The sequence below is a fragment of the Mixophyes fleayi genome, chromosome 6, assembly GCF_038048845.1.
Source record: "Mixophyes fleayi isolate aMixFle1 chromosome 6, aMixFle1.hap1, whole genome shotgun sequence".
Lineage (NCBI taxonomy): Eukaryota > Metazoa > Chordata > Amphibia > Anura > Limnodynastidae > Mixophyes > Mixophyes fleayi.
Window position 1 is genome coordinate 211,231,471 of NC_134407.1, and position 18,524 is coordinate 211,249,994.

Below are 18,524 nucleotides of genomic sequence, written 5' to 3' on the forward strand. Positions count from 1 at the left end.
ACATGACTGGCTTGTTACTAACCTACAGGGCATTTACTACTAGAATCCCTTTACTGAGAGCACTTCCTGTCTCCAACAATAAACCCCTAGGCTCGTGTGAATTGCTAAGTACAGAATGAGGTGAAGACTTATAGACATACACTGAGTACTTCAGCAACCTGTACAACAAACTTGGATATGTTGACAACTGCAGCTAGCATTCAGAACAAGAGACGTGGTACTGTACAATTGTCTAGAAAACTGGGGACCAGGTCCACAAATACTATACACCATTACGCTAGATATGTAAAAAACACAGTATTTGTATGTTTCTGTAATACAGTGTTAGTTTATCCATGGTTTGTGTAAGTAATGTGGAGTTGCTGAGTAGCAAAGGGCCTCTGATTTGTTGGCACGGTAGATGCAGCGGTGTGTAATTGGCTTTTGCTCGATGTAAGAGATAGGTCTTTCGCTATTCAATAAACAGTGAGAGTGTAAGTAAAATGAATAAAAAAAATAAGTTTTGAAGAAAGAGAGGATGTGTAAGATGTGTGGGTTGGTGAAATGTCTGTGTAGTTGAATTTTGATAATGGAAAACTTATCTCTGGGTCCCCGATTCCACGTCCATATGACCCTAAAGTGTTATAGTTCCCAGCAATACTTGATCCACTCTTTACCCTAAAATTGAGAGGTCACTTAGATAATGTAGTTGACTGACATGCATCAGTCAGTTACTTATCAGTTGTGACGAGCACTATGGCGAGCTTAGAAGTGTGTACATCAAACTTTATCATGTTACACAGTGCTAGGGTTTACAGATCTGTATATGTGTTTGAGTATTATTGAGCGATGGGAGTGAGGAGACTTGTGGTCGGATGGTGAGATGGGAGAGTAAAACAGGAGATCACCTTTTGAAGATGGTCACATTTGGAGAGCTGATGGTTGTCCTAATTCTGCCAGGGACTACACCGCCTCTTGAATCAGTCTTTAGCATCAGCAGCCAGTGGAACCTCAGACTACAAACTGTCCTGTGCAGAAATGTCACTTCCAGGAGCTTTTTCTCCTCTTTAATATTCCAGTGTTTATATCCTCTAACCATAATGTATTTCTCTCCAACAGATTTAAGTATGGATACAAAAATTTCTGGAGTATCCCACACCCAAATTTCTTCACCAGATTGTATGAATGAAGATCACTGTATTGTTAAAAATACCCAGATTGTAAAATACTCATCAACAGATGAACAAAAGCTGCTCAACTCTTTGGACAATGTTACTGAGAACCCAACTTTGTCCGAAGACGGAAACCTCACCAACATTTATACAGCCACGGATCATACACAGTATACATCTACTCGTATTAAGGAGGAATCGCTGTCCTGGGAAGAAGTAAATATCCAACGCACTGCTATTTGTTCACTCACAGATCATACTCTATATCCATTTCCTCATATTAAGGAGGAATCAATCTTGTTTGAGGAAGGCAATGTCACAGACACTGACATTTATACACCCGCAGATAATACACAGTATCCATCTACTATTAAGGAAATATCGGCCTCACTTGAAGAAGGAAATCTCCTACATACTGACATTTATACTCCAATAGTTCATACACAATATACATCCTTTCATATTAAGGGGGAACCTGTATCATTTGAAGAAGAAAATCTCCCATACTCTGACATTTATGCAGCCATAGAGCAGGCACAGAAAAATAGTCAGAAACATCAATTAGGTGATAAGCCATTCTTGTGTTATGAATGTGGTAGGTGTTTTACACGTAAATCACAGCTTCATCGACACCAGAGAAGTCACACGGGAGAAAAACCATATTCTTGCTTGGAATGTGGGAAATGTTTCTTCAGGAAGTCACACCTTCTTATACATCAGAGAATTCACACAGGAGAGAAACCATATTCTTGCTCTGAATGTGGGAAAAAGTTTACCACCAATTCAAATCTTGCCATACACCAGAGGGTTCACACAGGAGAAAAACTGTGTTATTGCTCGGAATGTGGCAAGTGTTTTACAACTAACTCCAATCTTGCTATACATCTTAGGGTTCACACAGGAGAAAAACCATATTTTTGCTCTGAATGTGGGAAATGTTTTACAACTAACTCAAGTCTTGCTCTGCATCAGAGAACTCACACAGGCAGTAAACTATTTTATTGTTCTGAATGTGGAAAACGATTTACAACTCGGCCTAATCTTGTTCAACACAAGAGAACACACACAGAAGAAAAACCATATTCTTGCTCTCAGTGTGACAAACGTTTTACCTGCAAATCCTATCTTCATAGACATGAAAAAATTCACACTGGAGAGAAACCATATTCTTGCGTTGAATGTGGCAAACGTTTTTCCAGAAATTCACATCTCATTAGACATATAAGAAGTCACCCAGGAGAGAAGCCATACTCTTGCTCTGAATGTGGAAAAAAGTTTACCACCAATTCAAATCTTGCCATACATAAGAGGATTCACACAGGTGAAAAACTATATTATTGCCCTGAATGTGGCAAATGTTTTACAACTAACTCAAATCTTGCTATACATCTCCGGGTTCATACAGGAGAAAAACCGTATGGTTGCTCTGAATGTGGGAAATGTTTTAAAACTAACTCAAGTCTTACTCTGCATCAGAGAACTCACACAGGCAGTAAACTATTTTATTGTTCTGAATGTGGAAAACGATTTACAACTCAACCTAATCTTGTTCAACACAAGAGAACACACACAGAAGAAAAACCATATTCTTGCTCTCAGTGTGACAAATGTTTTACCTGCAAATCTTATCTTCATAGACATGAAAAAATTCACACTGGAGAGAGACCATATTCTTGCGTTGAATGTGGCAAATGTTTTTCCAGAAATTCACATCTCATTAGACATAAAAGAAGTCACCTAGTGGAAAAGCCATATTCCTGCTCTGAATTTGAAAAATGTTTTCCTAATAGCTTAAATCTTTCTCATCATAATCTGATCCATTCAGCGAATAACCCACATTCTTGCACTACACTTGAGACTACACACAAGGGCGAAAGTTTCTTGACCTGATTTTGGGAATTTTGTTCCAAATCACATCTTTGTTATACATCATCATCATCATTTATTTATATAGCGCCAACATATTCCGTAGCGCTTTACAATTGGGGACAAACATAATAAACTAATAAACAAACTGGGTAAAACAGACAAAGAGGTGAGAAGGCCCTGCTCGCAAGCTTACAATACATTAGAGAAATAGCAATGATATCAAGGCCTAACATTACACAGAGCATGGGGAAGGTTTTCTAGTTTAGACTTTGTTAAACGTAGGAGAAGTCACAGAGTAGAGAAACCATAGATTTGTGCTAAATGTAAGACTTTATTCCAGAAATGTGTTGCGACAGGATGGGCTTATTCTGCAACCTTGTCTATTTTTCCCTCTGATGCCACCAGTTATAAACTGTGACCAGATAGGCTTACTCTGCCACTCTGTCTCTTTTGGAGACTCTTACTACAGTTTCTTTGGATTTTTTTCCGTTCATCTGTAACTTGTCATTACTGACCACTCCTATTGGTGTCACCTGTGTCCAGACACCCGTTGACTGCAAATGCCAAATGCACACTAGTTGTAGGAGGATAGTCGCTGCCATCACCAGGCTTCTTCAGCAGTATCTGGAACCACTTTCTGTTTGCTGGTTCCTTACGACCACTTACTTTAGATAAAGACTGCTCAGTGGCAGGCAGAGCATTGACCAAGAGATGCTGGTTCAACACAGTACAGCTGGGTAATGGATTAGAGTGTTTGCTCTTATCTCGATAGGTAATAGGCATCAGGAAGAATCTTGAAAGCAGTGATGGTCTATTGCTCTTAAAGGGTCCTCATAGGACAACGATACTGGTGATCAACAAGAAGTACAGACTGTAAGTTGGAATATAATATACAGCTCTTTTATACAGATTCTGACACACATATTGGCAGTGGGTAATTCAGCTGTCTGTACATACCTGGCATCACCAAGTCTGAAATATCACAATTAATGTTTAGCATTGGGGCATAATGCATTCCTTAAAATTGGATTGAACACAATTAAAATTTAACACAATATACATCAATCTGTGATTTCCCAAATTACTTGCTGTTTCATTATTCAGATAGTTTCCTGTATCTTTAACACACAGGATAAAACAGATGCTTACCCCATGCTGTGCATTCAATCTAAAAGTATGTGTTGTTCACTCTCAGATCAAATGCATTAACCTTGGATTACCTTTCTTCATAAATGTTACAGAAACAAGTTGCCTCCAAAATGGCATACTACCTGATAAACAATACATTATACATTTACAATACAAAAATCAATCCATTTATAATGATATACATCAGACTTATTGCACCACTAATAATACAATAAGTTATTTCTTCCCTTTCAGTGCTCCACATTACCTTTAAACATTTATACTAAACTATACCATTAAACAGTTCTACAGTTTTACACTTGGTACACTGCACTGCAAGTAAGGCCATTTTCAGCACATTTGGGATCCGGTCACCTCTGTCTAGATGAGTATAGAAGGATTCACACAGAAGATAAACCATATTTATTAAAGGTCAGAGACATTTTAGCCCTGTACTGAACGTAAATATGTGTTATTGGTTAATCAGGTCTTGTTAAATATTAATGTTTATTTAAAGGATGACTCGTCTACACGCCAGACAGTGCATAGCAGGCAACATACAGAGATGCAAGGGTATTTAAGGTGGATGTAAGGAGATGAGTAACATTGGGTAGGGAGTTCACTGCTCGTGAGAGCTTACAGTCCATAGGGAGGATGCTATGTTACATTGAGGAGCAAAAGGGAGAAGGATTGGAGATAGGTAGATAAAACCCAGGATGATTGGTATCTGGGGGAGAAGAATATCAAAGCATTATTATTATTACCATTTATTTATATAGCGCCACTAATTCCGCAGCGCTGTACAGAGAACGCACATCAGTCCCTGTCCCATTGGGGCTTACAGTCTAAATTCCCTAACATACACACACACACCAGGGTCAATTTTGATAGCAGCCAATTAACCTACCAATATGTTTTTGGAATGTGGGAGATAACCGAAACCCATGCAAACACGGGTAGAACATACAAACTCCTCACAAATAAGACCATGGTTGGGAATTGAACTCATGAACCCAGTGATGTAAGGCAGAAGTGCTAACCACTGAGCCACCATGCTACCCAAGCATTCAGATTTTTACTTGCACATATACTGTATGTAAATATCGTTTTGGGTCCACCGCCACATATTTTCATATTTAATATTCAAATGTTCCTCTGTTTTGCTGCTTTAATAAAGTGCTGTAGCAGAAATAACTTGTGCAGTTTATAGTATAGTCTTACATCTTCACTGAACTAGTGAATACGATATGGAAACATTCTCTGCATTCTAATTTGATATGTTTTATAGTCCGGGCTGTTAAAGCAGACCTACTGCCACTAAGAATTTACATGGTGGAAGTTATTGAAAGTGGCATAAATACTGGAGCAAAAAGTTATTTAAAAATTGCTTGGTAAAGACCTGGAGTCAGATTGGAACTCCGATTTTCACTAGAAACCTCCAGAATGGAATAATGGGCTTTGCAGAGTTGGCATCACTAGTCAGAAGCAGACTGTCTAATGGAAATTAGATAAATTGAGGTCAGGCCGGTAGAACAGGTTCAGAAATGTTCACCCCCTGGTTAGGGAATCCAATCACAAACATGCTCTCTTACCAGTCACTGAGAGCATTAAAAAAGGTGCTACAATATAAAATGCATCAGTGGGCTTTACCATTATCCATACTGAAGGCTCATGTAAAATTATTCGGTTAGACCTGCAATCTGCTAGAGGGTTGCTTTTTAAGATTGATGTGCATGATTTATGTAGGTTAAATGTAGGTGTTTAAAATATTTTTTTATATATATATATATATATATATATATATATATATATATATACTCTAAAACATAGAAGATGAATGAATAATGTTGCTGTGCCCTTCACATAACAGTTTAGGAGTTGGCAATCTTGTTAAAACATAACATGTGAGATAGCTTGCAATGAATGTACTTCAATAAAATACCAAAATATTGTTGTGTTTTCCTTTCATTAATCAGAAACAAAGGTGTGGATCAATGATAACCCTTTATTGGTGAAAAAACATATATATTCTTATTGACCTAATAGATTTCAACAACATCCTAATGTGTATGTGCAAATGTTTTAGGCAGGTGTGGAAAAAAATGCTGCAAAGTAAGAATGCTTTCAAAACTAAAAGTGCTAATTGTTTTTTTTTTCATCAATTAACAAAATGTAAAGCGAATGAACAGACGAGAAATCTAAATAAAATCAATATTTGGTGTGACCACCCTTTGCCTTCAAAACAGCATGAATTCTTCTAGGTACACTTGCACACAGTTTTTGAAGGAACTCGGCAGGAAGGTTGGTCCAAACATCTCGGAGAACTAACCACAGATGTGGATGTAGGCTTGCTCAAATCCTTCTGTCTCTTCATGTAATCCCAGACAGACTCAATGGTGTTGAGATCAGGGCTCTGTGGGGACCATATCATCACTTCCAGGACTCCTTGTTCTTCTTTACAATGAAGATAGTTCTTAATCATGCAAAGTATTGTTAACCAAACTTTAGAATACTGTAAGTACATTACTAATGTTCCACTGATACTTTCCAACAGCCCCGTTATAAAGAAAGAGGATAATGCCTTTTGTCACTGATTTAGTTGATCTGATACTTCTCTAAGTGCAAGCCTGAACAACCAGGAGGGGATTTTCCGATGACCTCGCTGTCGTTTCCAAAGTCAGTATAATAACTTGATTTTAGAAATGGATGAATGGTTTAATCAACCCTTATGTGGAGATATCAAAACAAACACGCATATATGGGGCGCTAGTTATCCTATATCAATCGATCGAGATGCAGCTGTCTAGACGGGATCTGGACCCGTCAATAATATAAAAACTACTGTAATATGATAAGATAGCGCAAAACTCAAATCGATATAAAATTTATTACAAATACATGTGTATCAACAATAGATATGATAGGCAATTGTTTCAGTAAATTCTGGTTAAATAGATAAAATATCAAAGGAGACTTAACAATCAAGAGACTAGATCATTGGCATAATCTCATTATAAATGTCATAGTAGAAATATATATATATATTATTAAAACAGTATCACTTGAGACTTATACATAATATCCCACATAGACATATAACCAGGTTCAAAGAACCTTCAAAAACTGCTGAATGTCATCAGCATCATAGAATAGGCTATTATGAGGTTAATATTGTAATTAGCGTTATACAGATGGTTTTAGACCTCACAAAAAAGCAACTATTATCCAATTGACCGCATGCAATAGACAATGAAGATATGCAGGTAATTCCGAGTGATAAAGCACACTTAGATAGCCTCCAGTTAGAACATCAGTTGAAGTGTAAGTTCAAGGAAACCGCAAAGGGCTTCCACTTGAATATCAGTCTCGTTAGAATAATTTCCAGACTGATTTAGATGTGCACTTCAATTTAGTCAATCTCCTTAGAGTGTCATATAACATAGATAAATCCAAGTAAATAGAAAAAGTGTAACATACTAAAAAGGAGGCATATGAAATTGATTAGTGAGCAAATTCAGCAGCTGTTCCCGGCTCTAGATGCTCCTAAGAGTAAAGTTGTAGTCAGCAAAAATGAATAATGTGGGTGAAGGTATAAACATCAAACCTGCACGTCGGGCTCAGTGTCCTCCAGCCGCGGTTTAGGTTGTATCAACGTCCATTGGAATGGATCACAGAGAATGGTATGTATAAGTGAGGTTCAGTGTCCTCCGCCTGCAAATGATGCCGTATCGGCATCCGTTTTCAGATTAATCACAAAAAAAAGAAAAAAACTTTATCCAACCCCGGGGTATGAGTGAAGAGATGCCACGTCTCCAAGTCTCCAATAGATATGATGAACTCCGCCTGACGCGTTTCTCGGCACTAGCTTGCCGTTTCCTCAGAGGCAATAATGAAGCAGCCACAAGCAGGAGGGTTGTCAAATACCTGTATCGTTCGGTCACGTGACAGGAACTATCCAATCTGAAACAGAGTGTTCGTGTAGCTTTGATTGAACTCATGCAGTCCTTTCCGCAGCGCTGTACAGAGAACTCGCATCAGTCCCTGTCCCATTGGGGCTTACAGTCTAAATTCCCTAACAGACACACACACACCAGGGTCAATTTTGATAGCAGCCAATTAACCTACCAATATGTTTTTGGAATGTGGGAGAAAACCAAAACCCATGCAAACACGGGTAGAACATACAAACTCCTCACAAATAAGACCATGGTTGGGAATTGAACTCATGAACCCAGTGATGTAAGGCAGAAGTGCTAACCACTGAGCCACCATGCTACCCAAGCATTCCGATTTCATCTTGCACATATACTGTATGTAAATATCATTTTGGGTCCACCGCCACATATTTTCATATTTAATATTCAAATGTTCCTCTGTTTTGCTGCTTTAATAAAGTGCTGTAGCAGAAATAACTTGTGCAGTTTATAGTATAGTCTTACATCTTCACTGAACTAGTGAATACGATATGGAAACATTCTCTGCATTCTAATTTGATATGTTTTATAGTCCGGGCTGTTAAAGCAGACCTACTGCCACTAAGAATTTACATGGTGGAAGTTATTGAAAGTGGCATAAATACTGGAGCAAAAAGTTATTTAAAAATTGCTTGGTAATGACCTGGAGTCAGATTGGAACTCCGATTTTCACTAGAAACCTCCAGAATGGAATAATGGGCTTTGCAGAGTTGGCATCACTAGTCAGAAGCAGACTGTCTAATGGAAATTAGATACATTGAGGTCAGGCAGGTAGAACAGGTTCAGAAATGTTCACCCGTGGTTAGGGAATCCAATCACAAACATGCTTGCTTACCAGTCACTGAGAGCATTAAAAAAGGTGCTACAATATAAAATGCATCAGGGGGCTTTACCATAATCCATACTGAAGGCTCATGTAAAATTATTCGGTTAGACCTGCAATCTGCTAGAGGGTTGCTTTTTAAGATTGATGTGCATGATTTATGTAGGTTAAATGTAGGTGTTTAAAATAATTTTTTTTATACATATATATATATACTCTAAAACATAGAAGATGAATGAATAATGTTGCTGTGCCCTTCACATAACAGTTTAGGAGTTGGCAATCTTGTTAAAACATAACATGTGAGATAGCTTGCAATGAATGTACTTCAATAAAGTACCAAAATATTGTTGTGTTTTCCTTTCATTAATCAGAAACAAAGGTGTGGATCAATGATAACCCTTTATTGGTGAAAAAACATATATATTCTTATTGACCTAATAGATTTCAACAACATCCTAATGTGTATGTGCAAATGTTTTAGGCAGGTGTGGAAAAAAATGCTGCAAAGTAAGAATGCTTTCAAAACTAAAAGTGTTAATTGGTTTTTTTTTCATCAATTAACAAAATGTAAAGCGAATGAACAGACGAGAAATCTAAATAAAATCAATATTTGGTGTGACCACCCTTTGCCTTCAAAACAGCATGAATTCTTCTAGGTACACTTGCACACAGTTTTTGAAGGAACTCGGCAGGAAGGTTGGTCCAAACATCTCGGAGAACTAACCACAGATCTGTGGATGTAGGCTTGCTCAAATCCTTCTGTCTCTTCATGTAATCCCAGACAGACTCAATGGTGTTGAGATCAGGGCTCTGTGGGGACCATATCATCACTTCCAGGACTCCTTGTTCTTCTTTACAATGAAGATAGTTCTTAATCATGCAAAGTATTGTTAACCAAACTTTAGAATACTGTAAGTACATTACTAATGTTCCACTGATACTTTCCAACAGCCCCGTTATAAAGAAAGAGGATAATGCCTTTTGTCACTGATTTAGTTGATCTGATACTTCTCTAAGTGCAAGCCTGAACAACCAGGAGGGGATTTTCCGATGACCTCGCTGTCGTTTCCAAAGTCAGTATAATAACTTGATTTTAGAAATGGATGAATGGTTTAATCAACCCTTATGTGGAGAGGTACCGAACACGTGGTCTCAGTATTGCATTTTGAAAATCCATAATAGTATTGGGAATAATGTGTGGGTTGAGCCAAGAGAATTTCCATAGATTCTATAGGCTGAATGGAGTAGAGAGAAATTTTCTCTAGGCAAGAGGTAAAATAAGAAGAATTTATTGTTAGTGCAAGTCAAGTACATGGGTGTGCTACTGAAGCATGACAAGGGCCAAGTAGTGGGTTAACATCTGTAGAAGTTACGGAAAAAATAAATGTGCTCCTAATATAACACATTCATTTGAAGGGTGATAGGAATGGTTTCAAACCAAATAGGACCTCCAGGGATCAGACTCCTGTCAAGTTCTTAAGAGTTTTTTAACAAGTACTATGAGGATTCAACATTTTTGAATGATACCATATTCAATAAAGTTTCCAGTTATACCACAATCCAGAAAAGGTGCATTCACCATTACAGAAAAATAAAATGCGTTTTTTTTTTAATCTGTGAAGAGGAGTCAATATTTTCTTTTCTTCATATTAGTGTGACCTCTTTGACTCCAGCTACGCATTTAAATTTTGTGACTTCTTAACACATTGGTTGGAAAAAGGGCCTAGTGTTTTTCTACAAAGACACTCATCTTCCAAAAGACAGGAACACCTGCCGTGGTGATGTGCAGAGGTGCCCAGTACAGCGGAGGAACGTACGTGGACATCGGGTCACAGGTAGGGATCCCTCATCTTCTCCCGGCCTTGGACCAAGCAAATCTCTGAGGTTTCGCTTTGGTCCAATCTGCGTCCGCCGTGATGAGCTAATCGGAGTTCCCCATGGCTAGTTTGAATTTGGGTACCAGGCCATGCCCCTTGCAACAGCTTGTATTTACCAGTTGCGATCGGCAAGTCTAGTCCAATGGAGGAGATTGAACCGAGAGCAGCTCCAGAGACAGGACTAGGGGATAAAGGAAGAAAACAGCAGCCGGCAGCAGGGAGTTAGCGACTCTGGGATCAAGCAAAAAGACAGTGGCTGGACCTTGAAGATGGTGGCGGTCAGCGTAGCAGGGCAGAAGACATCGAGATCAACAAGGATGACAGCGTTGGATCTAGGAAGACAGCAGGAGGAAGGGAAAAAGCTGGTAATCATGGTTCCTGCTGATGCCGAAAGCTGCCAGAAACAGTTAAGGCCTTCGGCACCATTCTCATAGGTCTTAGCCTGCACTCATTTTTCATTACATTCAGGCATAAAGTCTGTGGGCACATTTTCAGGCCCTAGGCCCATGGCCCTTCAGCATATTTTAGATTTCTTTTCACTGTTTTTCCACATCAGGCTTTAAGCCTGCTGCCATCTCCATATCTAGGTTTAGATCCTAGTTGGGCATCTTTTAGGCCAGTAGCCTGGAACCACAGTCTGTGTCCCAGTTAGCCTACAGGCTTAGAGCCTAGAAGGGGGAACTTAGTTTAGGCATTCACCTGTCAACAAGTATTTGTCAGGCTTAGCCTGTGCCCACACATTTTCATCAGGCACTATGCCTGCGGGGACATTTCAGGTACTAGGCCTGTGAGCAGTTAGGAGTTGAGCATAATTTATTTTTGAGATCGCGGCCAAACTATCACCGCCATTTTACCCCCTTTTTCACCAAAATCTTGAGCAGCTAATTTATTTAGAGGTTGCAGATTTTTTCAAACATTTTCCCTGTGTCTTGCATTTCTGTGAAGTTCCATTTTACTTCTTGTGTCCTGTAGCTTTGTTCCCTGCAGTCAGGCCCCCAATAAAAGTAGGTTGAGTTGAGTAATCCTAGATTGTGTTTTATTGGTACTGTCTACCTTCATTTTGTGATATTGTTTTATCTGCAGTGTATTGCTTTGCGATGTTCTGTACCGTATTGTCTATTGTCCCTTGTGGGGCGTTATATTTAGTCAGGGTAGTACACCACACCTAGTCTAGTTGTTAGTTGCGCAGCATAGTGTTTGACTAGTGTGGGTGGCACACACTACTGGTGTTTATAGTTTGGCAGGCTGTGGGTGGGGTTGTTGCTTGTGTCTTTTGCAAGTGCTGCTGTGTAGAATATTGAACTACAATCAAGGTGCGATCCATGGTGAGTAGGATCCATGTTGCGACACTACAGGCTTGCATGGACCAGTGTGAGTAAAGTGTTAATGCAGAATATGTTTCCGTGGTGAACACCTTTAGTACCTTTTCTAGGCTAGTGTAACCATGATAGTAGGAACGGGGTGGAACAAAAGTGCTTTACACCAGTTATATATTCTGAACACACCCAGTCCAACCCATTACAGATTTTTATCCGTGTTTCTTCTTGCAGGTGAAGAGATCTTGCATCTGTGATCCAGTTTAGGTTGGTAGCTTTCCCCAGGTCATCTCATCATCATTTATTTATTTATATAGTGCCACTAATTCTGCAGCGCTGTACAGAGAACTCATTCACACAAATGTAACATCTCGTTGAGTGAGGCAGAAAGCTCTATGGAAGATCGTTGTAAGAGACTCTTGGAGGATGGAAGTAGGAGTTCCTAGGAATTATGAGCCAAATGACCTTGTCTTGATTATGTTTTTTGAAACAGAGATCCCTCATATTGCACAAATTGATCATATAATCATAAGTGGCTGGAAGATGCCAACTTGTCCTATATGCATTTTGAGAGTCTTTGACAAAAGGCAAGGTGGCCGAAGTTTGTGGCTGAGTAAATGAAAACTACTGAGAATCCTGTGTATCCTTCCCCACATTTTTCAGGCAAACAACATGAAACAGCTACAGCGCACCAATGATGTCTCAGTCCCAGACTCCCGCTGTTCTAGCTACCAGGACTTAATGGCAATAAAATTGGGCACTATGAACCATAAATGGCAGGTTTAACTTCAGCAGAAGACCACCAATCTACCTGACCTACAGTAGTTATGCTTCTTTATTATACAAGGTTAATGTCAATTGTGCGTGCCCATTATCTCCAGACCTTGGGGAGCTGTCATCCACAGGAGGTCCCAGAGATTAAGTGTGAAAGACAAGTCCCCAAACCAACACCGAACATAATGCCCACCAATTGGCAGGAGAGAATTCAGGTTTCCACTGATACCCAGATCCCACTACTGTGGGAAGAGGAATAGGAATAAAAGACCAATGCTCTGAGAACTGGGGAGACTTGTCAGACAGGACTGTAGAGGTGTACCAAGCATCAGAGGGTCGAGAAACTGTATAAGACTGTATTGGAAATCTTTGCTGATCTGGCACTGATGTGTGTATCCCAATCAGGGATTGGCTTTTAACAAATGACATATGTTTTGTTATGTGTATCTTTTTATATTTGAACACAGTAAATACAGTTTAGTTGTAATATTTTAAAAAAAGTGTTCAGTGATTTAGAAAATAAATACATTTTTTTGTTCAAGAGATTTGCCTAGGCATGAGCAATTATTGCCCATGTTAAAATTACTGGGAAGTGGGAAATAGGCTGAAGTATAGCTGTTGTCGATTTGGTTCAGGAGTCGTTACCAATTAACTTTCTGCTGGTCAGTCAACGGTAACTAATTGGTATGGACCCCATTATTCTGACACTAATCAGATATAAATTTGTGTTGAAAAATGTATTGCTCCTTTATTTGACGAGTTAATAACAATAATAATGAATTAATATTTGAGTTAATAATTGCTGCTATCATTATGTTTGTGACCTTGATTTAATTGATTTGCTGTGGAACTTTACATTCGTGGGAGACTAAGTGGACTAATAGTGAGCATATTACAATTATTTTTTTTTCTATTTGAGTCTACTGGAATAATGGGACTTATAGTACGTAATCAGGACTGTGAGTTAATTGGCGGCAGGTCTTTGGTAGATATGCTATGAATGTATCCAGTGTCGGACTAGGGCCTGAAGGGCCCATCGGGGAACTGCAATGCTAAGGGACCACCAGACATTAAATCAATTAAATCAATAGGACTCACGATTCATACTTAGGCCTTCCTGCAGCCCCAACATTAAAGTAATAGTATTCCTATTTAATTAATAAACCTATTTCCCTCCCTCCAAACAGCCCCAGCAATAAATTAATAGCATTTACGTATAATAAATATACCTATTTCCTGCAAACGTCACTGCCATTAAATAACTCATATTCACATTTAACTCATCCCCACTTCAATTAATTGCCCCCAAACCACCCCATCTTAAATTAATAGTCCCCACTATAAAATTAAATTGCCCCACCATCACCCCACAAATAAAATAGCACCCATTAGTTAGCCATCACCTACCACACACACACATTACATTTCCACAAGCCTGCTGTGCAATCACACACACATTACTGTGCCCCTTCATCCCCATGCTGTGTCTCCTTATGATCACACTGCACCCTCCATGCAGCTTTTGCTCCCCCTTCTCCTGGAACCCCTTCGTCACCCTGTGCCATGCTGCTTTTGCCCCTCTTCACACTGTGCCATGCTGCTTTGGCCCCTCCTCACACTCTGCTATGCTGCTTTGGCACTCCTTCACACTCTGCCATGCTGCCTTTGCTCCCCCTTCACACTCTGCCATGCTGCTTTTGCCCCCCCTTCATACTCTGCCATGCTGCTTTGGCCCCTCTTCACACTCTGCCATACTGCCATTGCTCCCCCTTGCTTCCGTTCCCTCACTTACCTTTTCTATCGGCTTCTTTCTTTTCTTCTCTTCTTCTGTCTTCTAGACGACTCCTCTCTGTGCCGCTCCTCACTGAACATCAGGTGTGATGACGTCACTCCCAATATTCAGTGCGAACACAGCAGAGAGGAAGGGCACCAGCGCCGCAATCACGTATTCCCCCCCCCCCCCCCCCCACCAACCAAGAGGGGAGCAATCATGGTTAGAGTCTATCAGGGGATACCCCGGCTCCCCGGCGGGCCAATCTGACCCTGAATGTTTCTGTGTATCTTATACAAGGGAAACTTCTCTATATACTATGGCTATAGTATATAGAGAAGTGGAGTATTGTATTAGAATACTATTTTATGTATTTATAGTTGTTTTTTGGGGGATTTTTTTAGGTGTATAAATTAAGCCTATCTATGTGAATTAAGACTATGAATTGTTTTTTCTGTCATTTATCAAGTGTTTTATAATTATACATGAGGCTCCAAGCAGTTTTTTATTTAGCATTCTCTTTGGATATATTTTGTTGCTCCATTTCACTAGACTCAAGTGGCAACACCTCTCATCAGCAGTTTTTTAAATTATAGAACCTGGTGTATTTTATACCTATTTTTATTATTTTGCTTCTGACTCCTGATTTTCCCCTGTAATCAAGACTGGCTCCCCCTGATACCCAACATTGTGAGAACAGAGCCTAGGCATTATTAGCTGCACCCAGCAATCACCAACAGACTTGGAGCCAGAACTGACTGGAGCCTATGGTTCCTGTTGTACTGTTAAGGACTGGATGCTGCAAAGATGTGTTTTGCAAGAACCATCTACACCGTTGTGTTGCCGTTATGAAAGTCAAATAATTGGATGAAGTTGTTTCAAATTAATAACCATCGATTTAATTGGCTTTATCTGAAAATATGCGAATAGCCCGCTAGGTCGTGGAAGGGCGTATTACACAATAACACTAGCGAACACTTCTACATACATTTACACATTCATTTGTAAATAGTTCACCTTAATAAAGTTCCAGCACACAGTCTTTTATAATCAAATGTAATAGATTTAATAGTTTAATATAATAATGTTAAAACCACTTTATTGATATCTAAGGTTCAGGATATAGGAAATTTATTATGTTTAGTGTCATACTAATCCACTTTCTACAATTAGACATCCGCTATAATCGGCTAACCGATCGCACCTTGCGTATGCGGATGGATGATAAAGGTTTAATGCTCAAAATTATATTGTGTTTGCAATGCTAATAGACCGGTTTGAACCAGTACTTCAGCGGGCTCCTGAGGGAAGACACGTAGGCAGCTATTGGAGAGTTGACCCCCACCCTTGGAGGGCATCATTTGAACCGACCTATGACCTGCATTACATTTTGACATGACTGTTTTTTATGTACCACAAACTGTATATAAACCAGGCACTGAGACCATCATTCAGTCTACTTTGACCACAGGTTACTGAATGACTATATGCTGGATCCAGTGCGCTGCGTATGTATCGGCTGTACTTTATTTTATTGTTATTTGTTACATCTTGCTATTAAATCTCTGTGTGCGTTGGAACCACACTGATCACAGCAGACAATATTTATAGCGGATAGATGAACATAACACCGTCTTGACAGCAGTTAGAGACAAGGAGTCGAGGACCACAGGAGTGCAACCAGCCGGTGATAATCCCAGGGATTGGCCTTATTTACATGCCTCTTATTATATGCATTTTTGCCTCATTATTTAACATCCTTTATCACCACTTTTCACAGCCATAAGGGATGCAATTTCAGACCTATATACCATAAAAGTCATGCAAGGACACCATTTCTGAAAAGAGGCTGTCTCCACAATGACTGTATGCCCAGAGAGTTATTTTTCTGCTTGCTGATAGCAGTGGTGAAGGAAAGAAATTCTGGGTTGTGACCAATTATCTTTACTGTGCATGCGTAGCCATAGGACTATGCATGCGCAGAGTCAGATTAGTTAGAGGACTAAGGGGAGGAGGGTCCAGCCTGTTGTTAAATAACCCAAATACTAAGATTTGTCCAGACCATCTGGAGATGGCTATTATCATATGATTTAAAGCTTCATAAATAGGCCCCTATTTATTCATATGAGCAAAATATCACATTTTTTGGCTCAATAATGCAAGCATTTTTGGACCTATTTAATATTTAAGTCGTACCATGACACATCCCATAAGAGGCTATCCCAACGAACACTGTGTTGCCACTGATCGAAAATTAACTTCCCTTTTCTGACCTGTGGGCAGCGTCGGACTGGCCCAGCGGGCTACGGGTTAAATCACCGGTAGGCCCGGCTACCTTACGGCCACACCCCCTTTCCCCAGTGGGCGGAGCTTACCTGGAGGTCCTCACCAGGGTCCTCTCCGGCGTCCCCGCTGCCTGCGATCGCCCCTCCCTAGTCAGCAATATGCAAGTGAACAGTCCCCTTGTGAGGTAGACAGAGGAAGAGAACACCCGGGAGCTGGTGATTGCATGCATGCGCAATTTCACTACTGGAAGACCGAGACTTCCGCCCGGCAGCAGGACGCTGAAGCGTCCCCATGGCAACTAGCCTTTACAGACGGGAGCGGCCAGGTAAACGGATGATGTTGGCAGCATAGCTGTAGCCCTGTTCTACTAAAGGATAAGTCCGAATACTAGACTCCACTTCTGGCTGTATCCGATGGTTATATCTGCCTTATTTCTTGATCAAGGACCCGCTACGAGACTTTACCACTGTTTACCAGCACGTTAGTGGACTGATACCTTACAGCCCTGGAAACAGTGACAATTTGAGGAATCGCGATTTATGTTATTCTTTCACATATCTGTTCAACTGTGGACACTTCCACCCTGGGCATTATTTACACCACCTCAGCACTATTACATCAATTGATGAACTGTAGCTTTGTATGTCAGAGGTTTGGGAGTTATCTGCATATTAATGTAACTGAATGTAAGATTACCCAACTGAGTTGCAACTCTATGTACCTTGTATGTACTTCAATAAATGTTTATTATTTAAGCTGTCCTACATGCGCCCGGGGATTTACCATTACTTTTGTATACTCAACCAAGGGCTGAGCTACCATTTCACCCTACCGCCTTCCCATTATCCCACCTACTGCCTTCTCCCTTCCCCATCTCCCCGATCCCAAGAGGCTGCTACTATCTACACTTCACCATAGGGAGCGCTGAACTACCCATCTATCCTGCACCCTGCCTCTCCGGACACGATAATACCATTTCATTGCAGTGAGACTACTCCTCCTATTTCTTTTTTGCTTTTCCTTTTTATTTTGTAAAATGCAGCTAACGGGTTTCAGTTGACCCATCATTAGAAACCAGTAGTAATTTATTTGAGATCCTAAATTCTGTTAGAGGTATGTTATGCAACGTGCTTGGGCATTTATTATTCCAAAACAGAAAATCTCTGTTACACTATTAGAAATGAATGCAAATTCTTCAGTTGTCAGCTAAGAAACATTTTGTCATGCAAGTATGTTTAGCACATTTCGCAAATATATATATTTACAGAGAATATGATTTTGCATATTGCTATAGGACTAAGCAGGTCTCTAATTTTAAGACTTCATTAACTTTTTCCCCATTGAATTAATAAAATAAATCCATACATTATTAGGCTAACATCCACTGATTTGCTTTTGTGACAGTCTGAGTCTTAGTCAATGACTTCCTGTCAGACAGGCACTCCCCCTCTAGTGTCAGGTCCCGCCTCTATGATGGCTGACCACACCTCCTCAGGTGGGCCCCTAGTGTTGCAGTTCCCCGGTGGGCCCTTCATGCCCCAGTCCGACACTG

The 18,524-nt window shown here is 39.9% G+C and overlaps 1 protein-coding gene across 1 annotated transcript in view; it reads left to right on the forward strand.

The window, feature by feature from the left end:
* Window positions 1-6,060, forward strand: part of LOC142095455 (uncharacterized) — a 46,762-nt gene extending 40,702 nt beyond the window's left edge. The window contains exon 9 of the mRNA XM_075178401.1: window positions 1,099-6,060. Within this exon, the coding sequence (XP_075034502.1) occupies window positions 1,099-3,041 (1,943 nt within the window). The 3' untranslated portion in view covers window positions 3,042-6,060. The remainder of the gene's footprint in view (window positions 1-1,098) is intronic.
* The last annotated feature ends 12,464 nt before the right edge of the window (window positions 6,061-18,524 follow it).